General features: G+C 47.2%; 1 protein-coding gene and 2 pseudogenes across 1 annotated transcript; 1 reads left to right on the forward strand and 2 right to left on the reverse strand.

The window, feature by feature from the left end:
* Positions 1–1,806: 1,806 nt before the first annotated feature.
* On the reverse strand, positions 1,807–2,168 carry LOC132213927 (splicing factor 3B subunit 5-like; annotated as a pseudogene).
* Positions 2,169–5,883: 3,715 nt separating this feature from the next.
* Positions 5,884–6,548, forward strand: LOC132213761 (S-phase kinase-associated protein 1-like). The gene has a single exon (XM_059660700.1). The coding sequence runs from the start codon at positions 6,054–6,056 to the stop codon at positions 6,543–6,545; it is 492 nt and encodes a 163-aa protein (XP_059516683.1). The 5' UTR covers positions 5,884–6,053; the 3' UTR covers positions 6,546–6,548.
* A 3,396-nt stretch (positions 6,549–9,944) lies between these two features.
* LOC132213762 (nuclear pore glycoprotein p62-like) lies at positions 9,945–10,656 on the reverse strand (annotated as a pseudogene).
* Between the last annotated feature and the right edge of the window lie 14,027 nt (positions 10,657–24,683).

A 24,683-nucleotide genomic window follows, 5' to 3' on the forward strand; every position in this document is an offset into this window, starting at 1 on the left:
GTTAACTTTCTGGGGACTACAGATCTGTCTTGTCCACTGGCTTGAGACACAAGCCCTGGAGAAGCAGGACCCCTCACTGCCTGGCTTAATAGACAGGGGGCCGTGCTGGGGTCTGGCTGGAACTCTGTCCCCAGCTGCCTCCTGTCAGCTCAGCAGCCACCACTCCTCCAGGTCAGGGAGCACATGCAACCTGCCCCAGAATGACAGGGGACCAGCCCCGCACAGGGAAGGAGCCCACACTGGGGCTCTTGGTCTCTCACTGGGGCTCTTGTTCCCAGGTGGCGACTTGATGGAGCCTCTCCACTCTCCTGCTTTCTCCCAGGACCCTGGGGCTCTCCAACTCCCATTCTTTGGGAAAGTGACTCCTTGGCTGCCCCCACAGAGCAAGGCCCAGGGAAACCCCAATCCTCCAAGCGTTTTAAATAGGTGACAAGCCCAAGTTCACCCTTGGAATGAGCCCTTCCCGCCCACATCAGCCACTACCAAGTGGGACACTCCAAGTCCCAGCACCTGGGAGGTGCCAGATAGGCTGGAACCCGCACTCAGTTGCAGGGAGGGGGGGCGGGGGGTTGACTAGGCTTTTAGGCGGGAGGCGCTGGGCAGGTGAGCTGGAGGGCACTCACCTTGGTGACACTGAGGAAGGTGGTCTGGCCCAGCGCTGCCCCTCACCAGCTTCCGCTCCAGCTCCTCCCTCAGATGAGCAAGTGCATCTTGCCCACATGTGGGAGAGGAGCGCCTGCCGGACAGTGGCCTGGACTCCAGGCAGACGCACTTGGTCTGGCGGCGGGGGCGGCTCCACACCAGCTGGGCTAGGCCTCCAACAGCTCCTCCTCCTGAGGGACCCTGGTGGACCTGGATGAGGCAGCAGCCCCCCTCATCCATGTGGGAGGCTGTGGCCAGATCTGCCAGGAGATTTGCTGCTGCTCTGCCACCTGGTGGTGCCTCTGGGCAGTACCAGGAGGCCACTCTGGGCTCCTTGCTGCCATCCTCCTGTGCTCAGTAGTGTGGGTTAGTTCATCCACCCAGCATTGCTTCCTGACCGTCTGTCCCTGCAGAATAACTTCAACACAGGACACTTCTGCATTCTAGACAAGTCACTGTCCAGAGCCAGAATTTTTCATTAGGTCACTGGTTTGCTCATCATCATGTAGAATATCTGAGCTTTTAATTTTTGACTTATTTTATTAAATGTTTTATATTAAAGAAGGAACTAATTTTTATAGATGTTATAAAAGAGGATATGTCATTATATTATCTGTATACCAGGTGTCAGGAAGTTATAGTCAGTGGGTGATATCTGGACTATTGAAATACAATATTTGGAAGAAGCATATCTAAAGTAATTTCCACAAGCTCCGAATATTCGTTTTTAACTTTTATCTACAATGAAACAAATCATATATTTTCATTACTCATTTTCAATCTTTCATCAGTTGCCAATTCCAACGATTATCCTTGAAAGTTACCTTTAAAATTAAATCATCTTTTGATGAAAGCAATGAATTCAAGATTCTGTACATTGCTAGTGTCACAATCAAACACATTTTATTTTTTTGAACATTTTCTGAACCTTATGGAAAAACCAACAGGGACGATCAACTGGCTAAAAGAGAGCCTCCCTATTCCGTCTCACTCCAGTGCCTCTCCCTTGAAGCTCGCTGGCTTTAGGGTCGCCAAGATCACAGTTCTCAGGGGCCCCAGCGCTGTGTTCCGAGGGTCCACACGAAGGAGGATCAGGGGAGGCGCCCAGAGGAAGCATGTCTGTACCGTGAGACGCCGGAGGCTGGAAGAATCTGTCCCCGCGGGTCAGGGCACACGGGGAGGTCGCACACCGGAGGAATACGGGTGCTCTCCAGCAGAGCGCGGACCGGCAGGACCGCAGTTCTCCTCTGGCTTGTCCACTGGCGGTCCGAGGGCTGCAGCACCTTCTCCATCACATTGAAGCGGACTGGAGCTTTGCTCTCATTCTCCGCAATGGCGAAGTAGTTGAGGAGGTCGAAGTGGCCCAGGTAGGAGCAGTAGGAGTCGCGGTGCTGGTTCACCAGCCATTCCCACTTGGTGGTGTCCGCGTGGCCCGTGCCGATGTACTTGGACTGCAGGTGCTCCAGTTGGCTGTGGATGGTGTAGCGGTCCGTCATCTCGCCGATTTCGTCTTTGCTCGCAGGTCAGAGGCCTTCGGAAACTGGGAACTGTCCTAGAAAGCCACACCAGAGAGGGACGGCTCCACCAAACCTCCGGGCCCGTACTGTCGCGGGAGAATGACATCTCCCAATCAAACTACTTTTAAAACATTACAAGGCACAAGGTGTCCTACTGCACATGACCAGACAGTTCCCACCACATGGGACTCACTATGAACTATGAAGGCAAAAATCGTATCTTACAATGGTGTCTGTATGGTCGGTCTGTGCGAGCCCTCATCCAATTGCAGACTTCTGACTTCTTGTATTCTCACTTGGGGAATGTGGCAGGCAGCTCACTCAGGCCTCCTTTATAACGGAACACATCTCATCATGAGGGCTCCACCCCCAGGACCTAACCCCCTCCCAAAGCTCCAGCTCCTAATCCCATTAGCTGGGGCAATAGGGTTTCAATTTATGAATTTGGGGGATCAGGGAAGGAGTCACAAGCATTCACACCATAGCACTCATCTTCACTTCACTGTGCTTTATTGTCCTAAATGATTTACATTTTTTAGAAAAATGGGCTCTAGCCGGTTTGGCTCAGGGGATAGATCATCAGCCTTCAGACCAAAGCGTACGGAGCTTGATTCCGGTCAAGGGTATGTACCTTGGTTGCAGGCCCAGACCTGGTTATCGCTCTGCAGAAGGCAAACAATCAATGTGTTCTCACACATCGATGTTTCTCTCTGTATTTTCCTCTCTTGTCCACTCTTTCTAAAAGTCAATGGAAAAATATCCTCGGTGAGGATTAACCAAAAAAAAAAAAAAATGGAATAAAGATAGAATTTGAAAATTTTCCTAGAATTAGCCATTTGGAAAAAAAAATAATTGTGATAAAGCAATTGTTACTTAAGAAATTAAATCCTGTCATATCCCTCTCAAATCCCCTAAAACCTTGCCACATAATAACTTCCCACACCCGAAAGATCAAGGTTTATAGGCATAATGACAATACATTTATTTATTACTCAGAATGAATCCTTCCTATGACCTGCATGTAACTCTGTGCTATGACTTTAAAACTGCTTCCCGCCATTCCCAAGAATAACCTGAGTTTTCTGGGCTAATACTCAAGGTGTAAAGGGAAGAGACATTGGTCCAAGGCACAGAGATGAGTCTTCATCTAAGGAATGGACGTATATGAGTCAGTTCAGTGCACTGAACTTAACCAGTAGAATCTGTAAAATTATGATTCCCAAGCTATTAATTATTTTTCTAAATCTAATGATAGAAATAGGGTGTTACAATTTGCATTTTAAGGCTTTGAGACTGCTCCTCTATGTAATCCTTAAAAGGCCAGGCCCTACTGAATTTTCAGCATTGTAAGACAGGCTGCCGTGATGAGAAGGCTAAAACGTTTTAAGGTTGTTTTTTCTTTGAATGTGTTTTTACTGTTTTTTAGAGAGAGGGAGGGAGAGGGCTAGAGAGATAGAAACATGGGAAAGAGAGGAACATCCTCTCTCTGCTGACTGCCTCTTGCATGCCCCCTACTGGGGATCTTCAGAACCCAGACAGGTGCCCTGACCGGGTTGGCAGTGGAACAGGCAACCTGTTGGTTCCTGGCTTGATGCTCAACCGCTGAGCAACACCAGCCCAACTCGTGAGGCTAAAGAGTTTCAACAAACAGATCCACGAGTCTCCAGCCCTCTCCGTGCCTGTGCCTTTTGCCATGAGACTTTGCTATTCCTCCCAACAGGAAGCAGAGTACACCTTCCAACCCCTTGATTCTGAGTGTGGCCATCTGATTTCTTTTAGCCGATGGGATAATAATGGATGTGATGCAAGAGGAGGCTTGAAAATCTGGGCTTGCTCTGTTGTGCTTCTGCCATCACAAAGAGGATGGGTCCAGCTAGCCGACTGTCCCGGGAGGAGGAAGAGGAGGAGGAGGAGGAGGAGGAGGAGGAGGAGGAGGAGGAGGAGGGTCACCCAGAGCAGAGCCTAGTCACCCAGCCAGCCCAGCCTAAATCAGGTGCCTCCAAGCCTAATCCCCAGGCATATGAGTAAACCCAGTCAAGATCACATGTTGGCCAACCTAGCCGAAGCCTTCAGGCACCTGAGAAATAAATGTGCAGTGTTGTGTGCCACACAGCAATTTTGTGACACTAGCCAACTGCCATAGTGCAGTAAAAAATTTTGAAGAAAAGAGTGAATTTGGCTTCTTGGAAAATGTTTCTCTTTTCTGCTTTTCTGTTGAGACCTCCTTTTCTTTCCTTTGGGGGTTTCTTTGTCTACCCACGTTTGATCTCACCGACATATGTAGATGTTGAGTCGTTCTGGGGCTGCTCCTTTGGTGGCAGTGGCCCATCGGGCTGTAGTTGCTCCTCTGGCGGTTGTTGTAGCAGCTGCTCCTCAGTTGGCAGGGGCTCCTGTGGTGGGTGCTGTTCTCACCTCTGTGGTGGCTCCTCTGGCTGGTGGGGGGCTTCACGTACAGCTGCTGTTCCTCAAACAGAGGGTGTGGTGATCAGGAGGCTGCTGTTGCTTGGATTGAGACTCAGAGGAGGTGTGGTGCAGAAGTAAAATACAAAGGTGTGGAGGTGCATGTGGAGACGGCTGTCTGCTGAGGTCACAATTGTCTTTTTCAATTGAGAGGGAGTCTCAGGGTCTGAGCTCCAATTCTGGGCGAGTCTCTGGGGACCCAGACTCATAAGGGAGAAACAGGACTGTCTGGCATCGGTTGGAACTCGAGGGCAGCTTTCTCTCAGAGGCACAAGCAGCGATTCTGGCATTTAAATATATAAAATGAATATCAAAAATATAATTTTTTTACTATGGTTGCAAATATTTAAAAAAAGAATATTTCTATATGTGACACGGCACCAGAGTTAAGTTAGGGTTTTTCAAAATTTTGACAAGCCGAGCTCAAAAGGTTCCCCATCACTGACTTATAGGGTACTTGTGGTGAAAAATAGATAAACTATGTGTGATTACTTATTGGGCTGTCTAAGTTCAAGGTCATACTTAAACTGATTTTTGTGAGATTGGGTTAAGGAAAATAAGCTTGAAGCCAGTGGACGGTAGAATGTGAATGGTTACCTTTGATCTAGGGGGTGAGATACATTTCACTGGGCAGTGTTTCTAAGAATGTTTCCTCCAGTGTCTTTTAGAAACGCAATGGTCCCCTTTCTTCAGGTGTGTGACTTGGAAAATATTTGCTGTAACAGATTTCAAGACAATACCATGGGACTTACATGTGCTATCATTTGAAAAATGAAAAAGGGGGAATGTGCCGGAAGCCGGTCCATCCTTGCTGCTTGACACAGTCACTGCAGGGAAGAAACATCTGCACGGCATATGTTTCAAGGGACCTGGCATATATGGCATACTGTTCTTAATATGTTTGCTCCCCTTCTTGGCGCTATGTGTTTTCACCAAGGTCACCTCTCCAAGAAAGGTTGTTTCCCCAGATAGGGATTTTCCCCTGAAGTTAGGGAGGGAATAAAACCCCTAAACTATGTGCCAGGAGGGTAGTTAATCACTTTAACTAAGAAGGATCACGCTTAAGCTACATAATCTTTACTCCCTGGAATGGAGATAAGAAAGGCCCCAACCTTTGGAATAGAAATTGATAGGATTAAAATCAACTGGTATAAATACAGCTGTTACAAGACAATCAAACACAGAACTTCGCTGGAGATCCAGGCTAGAGAACCTGGCTGGGCTGCTGATCAACTGAACGCTGTCTTGGTGTCACTCCTTCTTCGCCGACTCCGTCCACGCCTTTGGGAACCCCTGGACCTGCTGGGGTTGGACCCCAACAATTGGCACCCGAACAAGTAACTGGCCTTGTTCTCCACCTTTTGCTTTTGGTTCTGCTGACGCTGCCCGGCTCTCGTCAGCCTCAGGCCCGCTTTCTCCTTGAGACCGAGCACCATGTCTCCAATTAAATTGCAGAGTTCTGATGGAGAGATATTTGAAGTTGATGTTGAAATTGCCAAACAATCTGTGACTATCAAGACCATGTTAGAAGATTTTGGAATGGATGATGAAGGCGATGATGACCCAGTTCCTCTACCAAATGTTAATGCAGCAACATTAAAAAAGGTCATTCAGTGGTGCACCCAACACAAGGACTACCATCCAACTCCTGAGGATGATGAGAACAAAGAAAAGCGAACAGATGATATTCCTGTTTGGGACCAACAACTCCTCAAAGTTGACCAAGGAACACTCTTTGAACTAATTCTGGCTGCAAACTATTTAGACATCAAAGGTTTGCTTGACGTGACATGCAAGACTGTTGCCAATATGATCAAGGGGAAAACCTCCGAAGAGATTCGCAAGACCTTCCATATAAAAAATGACTTTACTGAGGAAGAGGAATCCCAGGTATGCAAAGAGAACCAGTGGTGTGAAGAGAAGTGAAAAGCTGTGCCTAACACTGTAGCACTGTAGGGATTGTTTCAAATACTAGTTGCACTGCTCTGTTTATAATTGTTAATATTAGGCAAACAGTAAAAATCAAACAAACAAACAAACAAACAAACAAATAAATAAATAAATAAATAAATAAATAAATAAATAAAAATAAAAATTATCTCCTCAGCCATGTCTAAATTTGTTACTTCTGGTTTGATGTTTTCTGATTTCGTCCCTTTTTGGCCTGGGCCCAGGAGGAGGTTTGTGATGTTTCTCCCTATTAGGCCACCATTTTGGAGGAGGGAGATAAACTTTCTCCACTTTCATTTTTCCGTTTTTAAAATGGTAAACACAACTTCCCACCAGAAATATTGTACAGGTAAAGAGAGAAGAATGTTTGTGAACAATGTTGCACACTATTGACACTTACTAAATGCTTCCCCCCGCCCCCCGGGTTTCAGAGCATGGTTTAATGCATTCATACATCAAAATTATTTTCAGAAACATGGAAAATCCTAAGTCACACTGTGGATTTCCTCGCGATCCTTGCTGAAGGCTGGGGCTGTTCCAGATGCAGCAAGGGCTGAGATGGAACCTGTTGGCAAAGGACCTAAATAGATACCTTTCAAAAGAGGACATTCAGGAAGCCAAGAGACATATGAAAACATGCTCAAAGTCACTAATCATCCAAGAGATGCAAATCAAAACAACAATGAGGTACCATCTCACACCTGTCTGAATGGCTATCATCAACAAATCGACATACGACAAGTGGAGTGAGTCAACGTTGTCTTCAATTACAACATGCCTGAGGACTCGGACACCTACCTCCACCGGGTGGCCCGTGCCTATCACTTTTGTGTCTCATGAGAATGATGCCAAAATCCTCAATGATGTTCAGGTTCGGTTTGAAGCCAATGTGGCAGAGCTTCCTCAAGAAATGGACATCTCCACATACATGCAGCAGAGCTGCTAACCACACACCTGACATCCCGGAGCCACCCTGCTTCCCACGAGCTGCTTCAAGTCCTCTTTCTAGGCGACTGTGGGGCTTTCTTTTTCTGTTCAAACACTGTACATTTGTGTAACAATAAATTAGTATTATGGAAAAATAAATAAATAAATATAAGGGGTTGTATTTTGCTTCTGACCCCCATTTTTCAAGTCAGTCAGTCATCTACACTAATAAAAGAGATACATGGTAATTGGCGTATGACCGCTACCCTTCCCATTGGCTAATCAGCAAGATATGCAAATTAACTGACAGCCAAGATTGTGGCCGGCAGCCAGGCAGCTTGAAACTAACATGAGGCTTGCTTGCTTCAGTGACGGAGGACTCCAACGTTCCCCGCCTGCCTTGCAGGCCTCTGAGCCTGCAATTTAAGAAACATTGTAACAAATATAGAAGCTAAAAAAAACCCCAGAAACCAGCTTTCAGCGAGCTGGGATCTCAGAGCTGGAGTCAGAGCTGGAGTTATACATTGTTTCGATTACCTACTTTCAGCAGTGGAGGCCTAAGAGCTGGAGCCTCAGAGCTAAAGCTGGCCCAGAATTAAAAAAAAGAAAAAGAAAAAGAAAAAAAAGGAGCGGTTGGGAGCTTCCGTCACCCGCCAGCCTGAAAACAGCCCTCAGCCCCTCACCCAGATTGGCCAGGCACCCCAGTGGTGACCCCCACCCTGAAGGGTGTGTGACCAGCTGCAAACAGCCCTCAGCCCCTCAACCAGATTGGCCAGAGCAATTTATGTCAGAAGAGACACTTTCCATCTAATTTACTGCAGTCTCTCCCATCCCTATAAATACAGTGTTTCTGCCTCAATAGCAGTTTAACCTCAGAGTCTTACAACAAATGTCACAAGATTATGAAATTTTGTACTTCGTAGCACATGGCTCCTTTGCAGTACATGGGTAAGAGTTCCCCTAAACATTGCTGAGACTTATGTAACACATACTATGAACAGAGACCATAATTCATATTGTTAACAGAAGGACAGCAAAGGTCTCTTCTGGTTGACCATTGACCTCACCAATAACCAAGGTACTGGGATGCAAATTACAACCACAAAGTCATGCCATCTTTCTTTCTTTTTTTTATTGTTTTATTGCTTAAAGTATTACAAAGGGTATTATATATGTGTCCTTTTTTCCCCCCTGCCCTTGACAATCCCCTGGCCGTCTACAAGGCCTTGGGCAGCAACGCAAAATAAGCTGGTTTTGGACCAAGAGTGATTTTTTGCCATCATGCTCTGCCTTCTGAAGCACTGAAGTTTTGATGTCCCCACAATATCTGTTCACATCTACATGCTGACAGATCACAACAGTGCTTTCAAATCATGGCAGGCGGTGAATAGAACCAACACAATTAATGGTACAATAAGAAAAAAGCGTTTTTACCAAAATACCATAAACCAGAGCCAGCGGTGTTCTGATTGGTGAAATAGAACCTGAGCCAGTCATCACAGCATAATGTGGAAACCACAATCTCCCTCAAACAGGTACCATTTCCTTGCTGAGGATGGGTGTTCTGGACAAATCCTGGGTCAGTCCCATTCCATAGAGAGAAAGGAATGAAGATCCTGCCAAGAGTTCAGAATATTCAGAATTTATTTAAGCACAAGAGAGCACACAGGGTTTGTGACCTGGTTCACACTGTTCAGGTGAGCCAGGTGGTTGAGGAGAAATCACTTCAGCCACAATCACTCACAGTGACGTCAATCAGACAGTAGGCCAGGGCAGGATAGCAGTGCAAGCAGCTCCTTCAAGCCTCTCTTATACCTGAAACTCATGGGGAATCTAGCAAAGTGAATGTCCTGATAAAAAGGGATTATGTTAAGGTAAATGTGTAAGATCGAGTCACCTTAAGTATTGCTATTCTGAGTAAGAAAAATGAAATATTCCTGACATATTTAAGGCAGCGTCTGCCTTACCTGTCACCCCTGCAGCCCACCCCTTAATTTTTTTCTTTGTGGAGAAGAAGCTGCAAATGTTTTGTAGCTGCCGGCAGCTGTTTCCTGTGGAAACCTGGGGTGCCATCCTGTATAGATCCTGTTCCTGGGGGCTGCACAGCCCTCTTACTTTGTGTTATGGGGACTTCCCTATTGTGCCCTGCGTGCACCCCTCCCCAGTTTAGGAGTCTCTAGGGGCAGTGGCCATGTTCTCCCCCTGGGGAGGGGGGCCCTGTGCCTCCCTGGGGACTCTGTGCCTGGAACCCTGCCTCATCTTTTGTTCCAGCCAGACCCTGTGGGTCACCCCTCTACCCTGGTGTCTGTAAGCTCTGGTTGGGCCAGGCCAGGATGGTGGGGGGAACGGGCCCTTCCTGTTGGGCTGGATTGTACATATGTTAATAGCAAAGACCCAATGCCACATTTTTATAATTGTGATTAAACTTTATTGTACAAAAAAAACTGTTTGAAAGAAACAGAAAAACAGTATTTCATTGCAAACAAAAGCTAGACAGTAACCGCACACTCCCCCAGTGAACACACTGGGAACCCGCGGCCCTGCGGCCGGCCACGGGCTCAGCAGTACGTGATCCGGAAGCTGCGCTCCCGCTCCTTGTGCCGCCCCTCGCACACCTTGGTCACCTCCTCCACCTTCCTCTGCAGCAGGGCCGAGTTCTGGTCGATTCACTGCAGGGAGTCCATGTGTGCGTTGAGGATCTTGCAGATCCGCTGCAGCGGGTCGCTGGTGACGGCGGGGCCCCGGACCTGTTCAGGTGCTCGATGATGTCCCTGAGGTCCTGGGCCACGCGCTTGAGCGGAGCGTCGATGTTCTCGGCCAGCTCGTAGGTCTTCTCGTGCTCCTCCTCGGCGTGCTGCAGGCAGGTAGTCCCGCTCTGCTCCTTGACGGACTCCTCCCGAGGGCTCAGCGGGTCCTCCAGCTCCTTCCGCTGAGACAGGATGAAGTCCAGGTCTTGGTCCAGCCTCTTCGGGTCCACCTTCACTTTTTCCACCTCGCGGTGGAGGGCGGTGATCTTTCCCCCGTTCTCGATCAGTGGGCGGTCCCAGGCGTTGACCAGGGTGGCCTGCTGCAGGAAGTGCCGCTCCTGGTCCTCCAGGTCCAGGCTCCACTTGTTGATCAGACTCTCCAGCTGGGCATCGGTCATCACGGGACTGGTGGACACACCCAGAGGAACCTGCTCAACAACACTGTGCTGGCTGCCTTCCAGCGCCTTCTCAGTGAGCCCGAGCCCGAGGGCAGAGCTGCAGCCTGAGACTCCGCCCTGGAGCATCAGCTTCCCCGGCCCTCACTGTAGGCGATTTAGTGGGACAAGACTGCTCCTCTGTAGTATCTCCTTCACCAGCCAGGACAGAGGCGCCCCAGCTACGATGGGAGTATGTGAAGTGTGCCCCTTACATCATGAGCAGCCACAGCCAGAACCTGCCTCCTCGTGCTGCACCTGTGTGGCCACACTGCCTCCTCACAACTCAACTTCAGTTCCCCTTTTCCCTGCGAATGGAGGGAGATCTGTGTGCCTTTCCTGGAAGGATCCGTTCAGCTGTGGAGATTAAGGTCTGATGGTCAGGGTGCCAGGATCTCCAGGGTGGGGTCAGGACCCTAATGTTCAACTTCCACAGTCTGCTGCTGTGATGCCCCACGGCCACCAGGTGGTGCCAGAGGGCACCCCAAATACACATTCTTCACCAACTGATGGATAGAGAGGGTGGTGCTGTAGGGCTCAACCAGTGTCAGACACTTTGGGTGAAGATAACCACATTGTGGGTGGTCCTGATGCGGTCGGGATACGCTTCATAGATCATGCTAATGAGCAAGGTGCCCATCCAAGAGCCCATGCCCCTGCCCAGTGAGTGGGCCAGCTGGGCAGAGGCTGAGTGGGAAGCACATCTGTCCTATTGATGCCACTGTGACATGGATCCCAAGAAGTGGCACCAATTGACTACTCTGAACAATAGCCACCTCATTGCCAATGGCCGTCCTTGAATAACTTGTGACAACACTCGGGAAATTGATGGAGACTTGAATTCTCAATCTTAGAAAAGTATAGTTAGTTGTACAAAAACACACCCCCTTTCCCCCTCCACCAGTTTCCAACAATGGCCACTGTTTGTGTTGACTCATTCTGAAACCTGTAGGTATGGTCCTTCAACCAGATGTTTCTCTCAGGGCATAAGTTAGGGCATAGTGATCCCTGAAATCCTTGTCCCTGCCAGAAGGACAAAGGGAAAAGGGGACCCACAGTGTTTGGGACAGCTGGACATGGGAGATTTCTTCCCTGGGGGCTGGCTAGCCTGTGGAGGAACCCCCCTATGCCTTCACTAGAAGAGCCATGAAATAAATGCTAGGCAGGTACATGCTGGAAAGATGCCACTGTCACCAGTGAGACTCATCTACATGTGCTGGACATGTCACATGTCCACAATATGCCAGTAAGAGAGTCACAAAGACACACACAAAAAATCAACAAAATATGTTGGTAAGTAAAATGGCGAGTTGCCCAAGAGTGGGAGTAGAATGTTCCAAGCATCATGACTCCCGGATTTGCTGAGACCCTGTCCATGCTAGGACGATCTGTATGGCAGCCCTGTGTACTCACTGCTACAGTAGGCCTGTTCCTCTGCCTCGAGTGCTCCTGGGACTTGCTGTTTTTAGGGCAAACAGGCTGGAGTTGTGCACACCACACCTCATTTGCAGTCGCTTCTAGGCACAGCCAGCGCAGCTGGCAGGGGGCACTTAGAAGGGGGTGCTCTAGTTTGCTTCTGTGTCAGCTCTGGTCTTACCTTCCAGGGCAACCGTAACCAGGAAACCAAGGGATCCATCATCCGGGCTGCCGGTCACTGCTCCTGCCAATGAAGCAGAGACAGGGTTGAAGCCCATATGAGCTTTTATTCCAATCCTGCCAGCAGCAGGGAGAGCAGCAGGCCACCCACAGGAATCTACACTGAACCCACCCCCACCCCCCTACCCACCCGCCAGTTGACTGGGTAGATGCACAGGAGGGAGAAGAGAGCTGTGGGGCAGCTGCGGGCTGCAACTGTAGGGGGGAAACGGGAGGGTAGGGAGGCCGCAGTCTGGCCTGCAGGAGCTCACAGTCCGATAACCTCCTTGTTCTGATTTACACTTGGGAGGAGGCGAAAGTGAAAGTTCCAGGGTTTCTCCACCTTCTCGAAAACTAGGAGTGTGAGTTTGTGCAGTTTCGTCCTTTGTAAAAAGCTTCTGACTTTAAGAATGTTAGATTTCTGCAGCACAAGTGTCAGGTGGGGTAGCATAGCCAGGACTTGATTCAGGGAGGACCCACCTAAACCTTCCCACCCCTCCATCCCCCGCCTCCCCCACTCTGCCTCCTGCTAGAAGAAAGGACCACAGCAGGAAGGCTAGCATTCAGGGTCCGGGCCTTGGGCTTCTGGGGGATGATGGGCATCTAGGGGCGCAGCAGGGGCACTGGGCTGCTGATGGGTGTCTCAAGGCGCAGGCAGGGGCACTCACCCTGTAGCTTGTGCTTGTGTCCTCCATGAGAGCCCTATTGTGGCCCTTGTGCTGCCCTTGGCGCTTACAGCGCCAGCAGATGAGCTGGCCCTCATCCTCGCAGAAGAGGTGCAGCCCCACCCAGTGCTCCTGGCAGGACAGCTCCTGCTCCTGCTCAAGTTCCTGCTGCTGCTCCTGCTCCTGGAGGGTGGCGACGAGGCTGACCAGCTGCTTGTCTGTCCGCAGGCTGCCTCTCTGGCAGGGAGCCGGGCACTGGAGGCAGGAGAGGGTCACCCTGTGTTGCTGTCTCCTTGGGGAGGGGGGCGGGCCCATGAAGCCCAGGAAGCAGGATTGGCAGTAGCTGTGGCCTCCGCTGATGCTCACGGGCTTGGCCATCAGGTGCAGGCAGATGGAGCAGGTGGCCTCCTCCCGCACCTTCTTTCTGGTGGAGGCCAACGCCATGCCTCTGCCGAAAGCTGCAATGCCAGACCCAGAGGCTCCCCATAGCGGTGGAGTTGCCCCCACCCGCGCTTCCTGTGGGCGCTCGGCTGCCAGGCCCCACGGGCCTTGAGCTCTTATCTGGAGGGAAGACACAGTCTGCAATGTAGAAGATGCAGAGAGTGCAGCTGTGCTGTGGACTAAGTAGGGACCCCAATTCCATTTACTAAAATGAAATAGAATTTAACATTCAGATGTAGCCTCACCTGAGGATATTTTTCCATTTATTTTTAGAGAGAGCGGTGGGGCGGGGGAGAGGCAGAGAGAGACACTTCCATTGGTTGCCTCCTGTGCTAAGGTGAGGGACTGTGACATGGAAAGCTTACGGAATGTGGAAAGGGGAGGGACTGAGATATGGAAAGATTACTAATTGTCTTAAGAAACAAAGTCTTATGATATGCTCCAGCCAGGTGTGACCCTGTTTTCCTACTGAACTTTTACCCTGCCACTTACTGCTTTGTAGTTCTCGCAAAGAAAAAGCCTTGCGGGACCCTTGGTATGCACTACAAGCTGTGAGGCTCCCAGTGGGGGAGGGGTGCGTTGTAGTCAGCTGCCCAGCTTAATAAAGGCTCCGAAATTTAAATTCTAAGTCGGTGGTCTATCTCGCTGATTGAACCCATAACATTTGGAGGCCCGCAGCGAGATCCCTGGCAGGAGTGAGAGGGACCCCTTATTTAGGGCAAGAGGCTCTCCCCCATTTATCGCTGGGCACACAGCGAGATACCCGACACCTGTGGGGAACGAGTACCAAGGAGGCCTCCAGTCTCCGTCCTGGGTCCCAGGGAGGCGGAGGAGATTCCACCCAAAACTTTTGATTCAGAAACCGAGGCACCCGGACTCTCGAGAGGTAAGGACCGGTCGTTAAACAGGAATTGGGACATCCCACGGAGGGACGTATATGGAGGGCTGGACGCAGCAGTACTCCTGGTCCTGATCCGCGGCCATGACGGTGGCCGGGGTTCTTGGTTCGTGCGGCTTTAGGCTGCACCGGGTTTGTCTGTCTGGTGTTTGTTTGTCTTGGTGCTTGTTGTCAAAAAGTTATCTGCTTCTGTGCGCACCCTGCTGCAATGTTTTTTGAAAAATTTTCAGGACTTCAAGGAGTGAGTTGCAGGTTCCAGGCAACCTTAGGTTGCATTTGTCTGGTTTGTTTTGTCTTTGTTCTTTGTTGTCTTTGTCTTTGTCAAAATGGGTTAGGGTCAGCCGTCTTCGTCGACCCCCTATCAGTCAGGCCCACTCCGAGTGAGTGGAAGGGGAGCTTGATCACCTCCTGGGAAGCTATATAGCTCCCTCAGGAATTGGGAATTAGTTAGGAATTGGGTGGATTGTTTAAACTCTGAGTGAATGTCTGGTGAAAGTGTGTGAGTGTGGAGGGAGGGGGCCTTCCCTCTCCTCTCCCGTGTGTGGCTCCATGACTTCGGTTATGGAGTCCGAGTGGGCCCCAACCTGAGGTTCCGAGATTCGTCATGTGGCATAACGGTGACTCACCCTCACATGGAGGTGACCAGGCCCGGGGTTTATACGGGTGCACCTTAGCTACGAGGAATCTAAGCTCCCAAGGGACACGGCCAGGCAGGCATCTGAGTGAGGATCTGTGAAAACAGGTCACCCCCTCCCTTGTTTGTCTCTCGCCTCCAATTATCATGGGGTTGGGACAAAGTTTGTTTGTGTGGGACTAGTCAATTTACTACCGAGAAGGGGGACTGGATATAGCTTCAGCCTGGGCTAGTCTACTAAGAGAGTGTAAGTACGGGTGTTTGTCTGCCTTGGCTGCTCATTACTGGTCTGTGTGAAGTGAAAGCTACTTTGATTTATTCTGCTTTTCTGTTGATACGCTTGGCTGAACGTTTGGGCTGGACCCGTAATGGTCTGCAAAAGTCTCTTGCAGCTGTGAGAATTATTTTTCTGAGAATCTTTTGCTCACTATTAAAGGGGAATAAGTTCACTTCGCTAATAAAGATTTCTGTCTATCAGTTGCTCTTACCTAGATTGTAAATTTATTGTATTAAATTAAAGTTCTAGGGTAGATTTAAATGTTATGATGTTAATGCTTTTGATTTGCAGAAATTCTGTGAACGGGAGTGGCCCACTTTCCAGGTGGGATGGCCGGACGCAGGGACTTATGATTTAACCACAGCTTTTCAGGTTCACCATGTTGTCTACGGCCGGCCAGGTCACCCTGCCCAAATTCCCTATATTCAAGTGTTAGTCGATATTTTGACTGAAAAAACAAGGTGGTTAAAGAGTTGTCAGAATAAGGAAATGAAATTGGGACAGAGACAGACAGTCCTCTTGGCTTCGGCCCAGAAGGGCAAAACTCCTCCTGTTCTGCAAGATCCGGGTGAGGAGGCACTCCCCAGGGTCAGGCCTCCCCCGTATGCTCCTCCACCCACCTATCCCACGGTGGCAAATGACCCCTATCCGGAGCCCCTGCCTCCTCCACAGCCAGTTTTCTTTCCTCCAGAAACACCAGTCCAGGACCCGGCTCCATTCTCCCCTCCTCACACTAGGTGAGGGACAGCGTATGGAGACAGAGAGAGGGAGGGGGAGAACCTGCGGGACACTGCGACATCCGCCAGTCCTGCAGTTCCTATGTTGCCACTGCGGCAGGCAGTCTCTACGGGACCAGACGGGCAGCCCTTTGTGGTCTGTGTCCCCTTTTCTACCGTTGGCCTGTACAGTTGGAGGGGCCGGGGTCCTTCTTTCTCCCAGAACCCACAGGGGTTAATCTCTCTTTTGGAGTCCGTTTTTTTATGATTGTCAACAGTTGCTGCAAACCCTTTTCACTTCAGGAGAGAGAGAGAGAGGGTCAGGGAGGAAGGGAGGAAACTTGTTCTGGGTCCGGATAGACAGCCTACATCTGACCAAAACAGATTAGAGGCTGTGTTTCCCTCCAGGCGACCCGACTGGAACCCGTATAGTGATAGGGGAAAGGAGGCTCTCGATCGGTATCACCAGACTCTATTGGGGGGCATCTGAGCTGCTGCTCAGAGACCCACAAACCTCTCTAAAGTGACAGAGAAGTCCAGGGGCCTAAACTTGATGACCCAGAAAATCAGAGGGCTGACATTGTTGCATTTGTTTCCCAGTCGGCCCCAATCATTAGAAAAACAATTGCAGAATTAGAGGGCTTTGAGGGGAAATCAATCTCCAAGTGGGTTGAGGTGGCCCAGAAGGTTTTTAACAATCAGGGAGAACCCAACGTCAGGTTTAAACACCCAGATGGTGACGGTCCTCCTGGCCATAAGCAAGGGAAAATGTCCAAGGGGCCAGAGAGACAACAAGGGCAAATAAAAGCCTCGCCAGAGAAAAGGAGTCCGACCCCGGCTTGGGAAAAATCAATATGCATTTTGCAGAAAGGAAGAACGAACATTGGAAAAGGGTTTGCCCTGAACGTGGAGGGGGAACTGACTCCCGTGCTAATGGAGGAGGTGGATTAGGGTTTTCAGGGCTCAGCTGGCCCCCAAGAGCCCAGGATAACCCTGACAGTGGGGGGCCAAACGGTGGACTTCCTTGTGGAACTCATAGCACTCACTCAGGCCCTCTGGTAGGAAAGGGAAAAAAGAGTAAACATTTCAGCTTCCTGAAAACAGCTGCCTTGAACCCTGCCACACTCCTCCCTGACCAGGAGGCAGAGGCCCCTTTGCATGACTGCAAGGAGACACTGATTACCCTCACTTTCCTCCGTGAGAACCTTGTGGACCAGCCCCTGCAGAATCCGGATGAGACCCTCTACATGGGCGGGAGCAGCACCATAGAAGAAGGTACCTGGTATGCGGGGGCGGCAGTAGTGACATAAGGAGGAGCCAGGGGAAATCTACAATCCACCAGGATTAGAAAGAAGCCCTGGTGAGTGCCCCAGCACTCGCCCTGCCAGACGTACCAGGGAATGCAGGGATATATCTCCTCACACTGCCCTTACAGGAGGACACGGGAGCCACCTTAAAGAAGTCTCCTGACTTCAGGTGGAAAGTAAAAAAGCTCCTGAGATACTAAACCACCTAGCAGCCATATAGGGGCCAAGGATGTGGCTAAAAGACCAGTAGGGCCCCTAGAAGTTCTCGTAGCCCTGCCAGCATGAAGGCTCCCAGAGAAGCCTACTCATCTGCCAGAGGAGCAGATGCTAGCTGAGAAACTAAGGGCCTGGGAAGGAGAGGCTGGATGGCTAATTCTGCCAGATGGGAGGCCTATAGTTCCAGAAGCCCTGGGGTGAACCATCGCTTCCCAGACCCACCACAGCACCCACCTGGGGGGAAGGAGGCTATCAGAAAATATCCCAAGAATTGGCTAGATGGTGCCAAGTGTGTGCCCGGGTGAACCAAGGGCCCACTGTTGTGGCCACGCCGGGGCAGCGATTCCGAGGTCAGAACCCCGGAGGACACTGAGAAGTGGACTTCACTGAGATCCCAGGAGGAGAAGGAGGGTCTAAGTACCTGCTGGTTTTCATTGATACCTTCTCTGGCTGGCCTGAGGCTACCCAACCAAGGCAGAGACTGCACAGGTAGTAGTTAGGAAACTCCTCACTGAAATTGTCCCCCGGTTTGGCCTACCACTCTACACGGGGTCCGATAATGGCCCAGCGTTTATCGCCAAAGTTACACAATCCATAGTTAAGGCCCTGAGGGTTACTTGGAAATTGCATTGTGTCTATAGACCACAGAGTTCTGGACAGGTAGAGAGGATGAATCGGACCTTAAAGGAAACATTAACAAAGTTAAAATTAGAGACTGGCGAAAACTGGGTAAGTCTCCTTTTTGCCCTCCTCAGAGCTAGCTGCACCCCATACATAAAGGGCTCACCCCTTTTAAAATTATGTTTGGCAGGCCTCCACCTCTTCTTCCCCGCCTAAGGGAGGAAGAAATTGCCTGGCTGTCTACCTGAAATTTGCTTAAGTCCTTACAGGTTTTGCAGAGCAGCGTCACGTTGGCACAATGGGTGGTGAGAGCCGTACAGGAGGAGGATGCACTGAGAACCAGTCCAGCGCAGCCTGCCATCTCTCCGGGTGATCTCGCCTGGGTGAAATGCCACAACCCTGGCAGCCTGGAACCTAGATGGGATGGACCCTACCAGGTGGTGCTGAGCACTCCAACCGCCATCAAAGTCGCAGGAAAGAGGCACTGGATGCATCGTATGCAGGTTAAGAAGGCAAACGACAGTGTCAAGGGATGGCGGGTCCAGAAGAACAGAGACCCGTTAAAGGCTCTGTTGTTGGAGTAGGGTCGCCCGGCATCCAGACAGATCTCTGCAAACTGTTTGGAGAAAACTGGGGAAATTCCCGTGGCCAAACCACATCAATCAGGTATGTGTATTGTTCAGAAAAAAATTGTGTGTATGTGTATTTGTAGAGTATGGCCCTAGCTGGATTGGCTCAGTGGATAGAGCTCCAGCTTGCAGACTGAAGGGTCCCGAGTTTGATTCAGGTCAAGGGCACATGCCCAGGATGTGGGCTCGATCCCCAGTAGGAGGTGTGCAGGAGGCAGCCGATCAATGATTCTCTCTCATCTTGATGTTTCTGTTACTCCCTCTCCCTTCTTCTCTGAATAAAATTATATATATATATATATGTATATATATATATATATATATATGTAGAGAGAGAGAGAGAGAGAGAGAGTATGTACACAGCAATAAAGCCACTCATATAAAATATTAATAAAAGGCAAATTTGGAAGAAAGTAGGTAAATTGTATTTTTTTTTCTTAAAAATACATTTTTTTTGATATTTTACAGAGAGGAAGGGAGAGGGATAGAGACTTAGAAACATCGATGAGAGAGAAACATCGATCTGCTGCCTCCTGCACACCACCTACTGGGGATGTGCCCGCAATTAAGGTACATGTTCTTGACTGGAATCAAACCTGGGACCTTTCAGTTCACAGGCTACGCTCTATCCACTGAGCCAAACCGGTTTGGGTGGTAAATGGTGTTTTATATGTTCTTATTCTTGCAATTTTTCTGTAACCTTGAAATTATTTCCAAACAAATATAATAAAAACACAATTATGAAAATGTTTCATGAAATCATGTTAAGTGGTAAAAAGTAAAATACACACTGGGACTGTAACTACTGAAAAATATATGTATATAGACAGGAACTTGTGAGACAGTAATATGTAGACATAAAAACAGCTATTTCCAGCAAATGGGATTAACAATGTAGTTTGTCCTTCACAATAAGAGTTGCAGATGTAGTAAAAGTTAACAATTTGTGAATAGACATAAAAAGTAAAAGTGTTGACAATATTATACTTTCAATTTTTCTGTTGGTTTAAATATCTCAAAGAAAAAATATCATAAGAGGAATATACAGCAGCATAAAAATTTGAAACTTCAAAAAATAATTACATAACACCAAAAAAATAATACTACCCAGAGCAGTTATGTTGGCCATATTTTATGTGAATCTTTCCATATTTATGAATAATAATTTTTAAAAATATATACTTAACCAAAAAATAGAATTCTACTAGACATGTTTTACAACTGTCATTTTCACTATAGCATAGTAATTGTAATTCTAGTCAATAAATACACTTTTATTATTTGTAATCTGAAAAAAGGTAATTACAATTAAGAACTAGTAAATTTTACATCAGGATCTGGAAGTTTACATTGCACATATTACTTAAAATATTTCCATTTTATAAGCATATTTTACTACTATGCCTTGATTATCTTTCATAGTGTCAATTTCCCCCTGAACAGCAATAAACAAGCACCACTGCAATTACTGAAAGTATTCACTTCAAGAGTAACAAATACCTATCTTATACTTTTTTGGATATAACACTAAAAATCATTAGGACTTAGATTTGCAAAGTTGCTAATTGATTACATTTAAGAGGCTTGAAAGAACACAATAACTAAAAGTTCACATTTGCTAGGCACTTCCTATTTGCCAGACACTTTATTGTATGAATTCATTTATGTGTGGAGAGAAAAAATTGACAATCATTATTTTCAATAAGAACAATAAATGGTTTTGTAATTAGATAAATTTAGAAAAACAATTACAATAAGCTCTTACCAGAGAAGACATCAAATAAACTTGTTCCATCACCACTTTCATCATCTGTTGCCATGATCCGATTTCCTTTTGATAGTTGCCATCTAAAGTATTAAACAAAGATTTTGTACTGTTAGAAAAACAACCTCATAATTCAAAGAATAAACCCAGCTTTAAGTTAAAAAGCAACTTTCAAATTTGGAAACACTCACACTGAATGAGTTCACTCTCTGTCATGATTATATAAAAAAAAAAAAAAAAAAAAAGGCTAACATTTTCCAAAAGGTAAGATTATAAAGCAAATATATTAAAATTGATGACTTGATGATATGGTTAAGCCATGTCACAATGTGAATGATGCTAATTTAATAAAACAGACCAAAATACAAATTAACGTTTATACTCAAATTAGAGGCCCGGTGCACGAAATTGGTGCACTCCGGGGGGGGGGGGGGGGTGGGGGGGGGGAGCGGGCTTTCTCAGCCCAAATTGTGAGAGAGCGCAGGCCAGGCCAAGGGACCACATGGGTACACGATCGGGGCTGGGGACGGACAGGTTAGGTTGGCCAGCCATGGAGGGACCGCAGGAGGGCTCCAGGGTGTGTCCGGCCCGTTTTGCTCAGTCCCGATTGGCCAGACCCCAGTAGCAAGCTGACCTACTGGTCAGAGCGACTGCCCCCGGTGGTCAGTGCATGTTATAGTGACTGTTTGACTGTCTGCCCCCTGGTGGTCAGTGCACGTCATAGCAAGGAGTTGAGCAGCCTTAGCATATCATTAGCATATTACACTTTGATTGGTTGAATGGCCGACCAGACAACCGGACACTTAGCATATTAGGCTTTTATTATATAGGATAAGTCAACTATCATATCAAATAAGTACAACTATATGATAACTTCTGTGAGTCCTCAGCAAATCATCTAATTTAGGGATGGTCTTAGGGACACCAAACATACATGTTTTCACCAATAGGATAGTAAGGTAGGCCAACAGCAAAAAATTAGATACTGTACTAGGTTGGTAAAGGTGTGGAAAAACAGGTACTCTCATACATCACTCAAGTGAATACTGGTTCAAGCTCTATGGAAGCAATTTCATAATAGCTATCAAGTTTTTAAATGCAAATATTCTTTCACCCAACAATTTCATATCTAGTCATTTGTTTGGAAGATATACATGCATGTTGTTACAAAAATGCTATGTATGGAAATATTTAATGTGGCAAGACTGAAAGCCACAAAAGAATCCAAAATAGCCATGCCGGTGTGGCTCAGAGGTTGAGAGTGGACCTGTGAACCAGGTCATGGCTCAATTACTAGTCAGGGCACATGCCCAGGTTGTGAGCTTGATCCCCCAGTGCGGGGTGTGCAAGAAGCAGCTGATCAATGATTCTCTCTCATCACTGGTGTTATTCTCTCTTTCTCACTCTTCCTTCCTCTCTGGAATCAAAAATATATTTTAAAATAAAAAAATAAAACCAATAAAAATAAATAGCTCCAGGTTATGCTGCTGCTCCATGGACCACACTTTGAGAATTACATTGTTAGACCAGTGCTGTCCAAAAGAATTTTCTATAATGATAAAAATGTTCCATATCTGAGTTGTCTAATATGGCAACTACTATCCATCTGTGGCTATTGAGTAGATGAAAATTGCACAGCATGACTGAGTGTATTAGTTTCCTAATGCTTCTTTAACAAATTAACCACAAACTCAGTGACTTAACACAAATTTATTATTTTACAGTCTTCTTTACAAAGTGAAGTGAAGGCCATAAGAAGAGGTATGGGAGGCCACTTCATAAAACTAAAGGGATCGATACAATAAGAAAATATAACTCTGGTAAACATATATGCACCCAATTCAGGAGCAACCAAATATATTTTTAAAATTCTGGAAGATATCAAGGGAGAAATCAACAGCAACACAATCATAGTAGGGGACATTAATGCCCCACTGACATGACTGAATAAATTGTCTAGACAAAAAAATCAACAAGGGAACAGCAATCCTAAATGACACTCTAGAACCAATGGAACTAATTGACATCTTCAGAACATTTCACCCTAAAGCTATAGAATATACATTCTTCTCAAAAATCACATGTGTCATTTTCAAAGATAGACAAAAAGCTAGGACAGAAGCTAAGTCTCTACAAAGTCAAGAAGATTGAAATCACATCAAGCATCTTCTCAGACCACAATGGAAATTAGAAATCAGCTACAATAAAAACATTTAAACACATGGAGGCTAAACAATGCTATTTAAAGCATGCTATTAAACAATGAAAGGGTTACCAAAGAGATAAAAGGAGATATAAAAAACATCCTGGAAACAAATGAGAATGAATACACAACAACTGAAAATCTATGGGAAACAGTGAATGCAGTCCTGAGGGAAGTTCATAGCATTACAGGCCTACCTCAAAGAAATAAGAAAAACTTTTAATAAGCTCTCTAACCCTACAATTTAAAGAATTATGAAGAGAACAACATAAAAAGGTCGGAGTAAATAGAAGGTAGTAATTAGTAAAGATCAGAGTGACAATAAATGGCATAGCAACTAAAAAATACAAAAGTCAAGGAAACCAAGGGCTGGTTCTTGAAAGAATAAACAATATTGATGAACCTCTAGCCAGACCCATCCAGAAGCAAAGAGAGATGACTCAAATGAACAAAATCAGAAATGAAAGAGGCGAAGTAACAACTGACCCCACAGAAATACAATGGATAGTAAAAAAAAAAAAAAAAAGAAAGAAAAGAAAGAAAGAAAAAAAAGAAAATTCTATCAAAGACTTTATTCTAACAAATGAGACAACTTGGACAAAATAGACATATTTCTAGGAAAATGCAACTTTCCAAAACTCAATCAGGAAGAATCAAAAAACCTGAATAGGCCAATAACTAAGGAGTAAATTGAAGCTGTAATAAAAAAACATCCAGCTAACAAAAGCTCTAGACCAGATGGCTTCACAGGGGAAGTTTACCATACATTCAAAGAAGAACTAAAACCTATTCTCCTCAAACTATTCCAAAAATATTCAAGAGGAAGGCACACTTCCAAGCTCTTCCTCTAAATCCAGCATTACCCTAATCCCAAAATCAGATAAAGACATGACAAAGAAAAAGAACATCAGGCCAATATCCCTGATGAACATAGACACTAAAATCCTCCACAAAATTTTAGCAAATCGGATCTAGCAATATATTTAAAAAGATCATACACCATGACCAAGTGAGGTATTCTCAGGATGCAAGGCTGGTACAATACTCCCAAATCAATAAATGTGACACATCACATACACAGATTGCAAGACAAAATCACCTGATCATATCAATTGAGGCATAAAAAGCATTCGGCAAAATCCAATACCCTTTCTTGATAAAAACTCTCAGCAAAGAAGATGGCGGCATAAGGTACAAACCTGTACTGCTGCCCCCACAACATTAACACCACAGCTATAAGACAAACAGCTATCACCCAGAACCGCTGGAAAGCTGGCCCAGTGGAAGTACTACCACTAGAAGGAAAGAAAAAAGCACATTGAGACCGAGTCGGAGGGGAGCGGCGCCAAGAACAGAGGCACAGAGGTGCAGGCCCACGCGGGAGGCTGCTGCACCGGGGTGCGCGTTTGTTTTTTTCAATGGGAAGGGAATACAAGCTCTCCAAAGCACTTAACCAATCAGATGTCTTCTCACTCTATCCAAGCTGTAGCTCTAAAGTGGTTTCTTCAGCTTAACATTCTCACATTGCCTTTTTGCAGCAGCTTTTTCTGCAGGTAAAAAGTTTGCCAATCTGTCAGGGCGCGGGAAGCAAGGAGGGAAGGCATGTGCCAAGGCCAAGACGCGGTCCTCCTGTTCTGGGCTGCAGGTCCCTGTGGGCCGCTTTCACTGCCTGCTCCACAAGGGCAACTACGCCTAGCGCGAGCGCATGGGGGCGGGCGCGCCAGTGTACCTGGTGGCGGTGCTGGATTACCTGAGGGCCAAAATCCCAGAGTATTAGGACTCTATTTTCCAGGGTTGAATCTCACCAAGGTTTTCTGGTTGGCCCATCCCCCTACACCCCAACCTCCCTTTCTTCCCCCTTTGCCATGCAACCACCAGCCACAGAAGTGGCAGGAGCTGTGCTAAAGCCAAACTGGCAGGAAAACAAGTGAGCACCTGGATGGCGCCCCCGTTGAGCACCTGGTGGGGGGCAGGAAGGGGAGTGTGATTCTAATGGGCA

The sequence above is a fragment of the Myotis daubentonii genome, chromosome 12 (assembly GCF_963259705.1).
Source record: "Myotis daubentonii chromosome 12, mMyoDau2.1, whole genome shotgun sequence".
In the NCBI taxonomy this organism is placed as follows: Eukaryota; Metazoa; Chordata; class Mammalia; order Chiroptera; family Vespertilionidae; genus Myotis; species Myotis daubentonii.

Excerpts from the sequence above, each read along its gene's own strand:
- LOC132213761 (XM_059660700.1), top strand. The coding sequence starts at position 6,054 with ATGTCTCCAATTAAATTGCAGAGTTCTGATGGAGAGATATTTGAAGTT.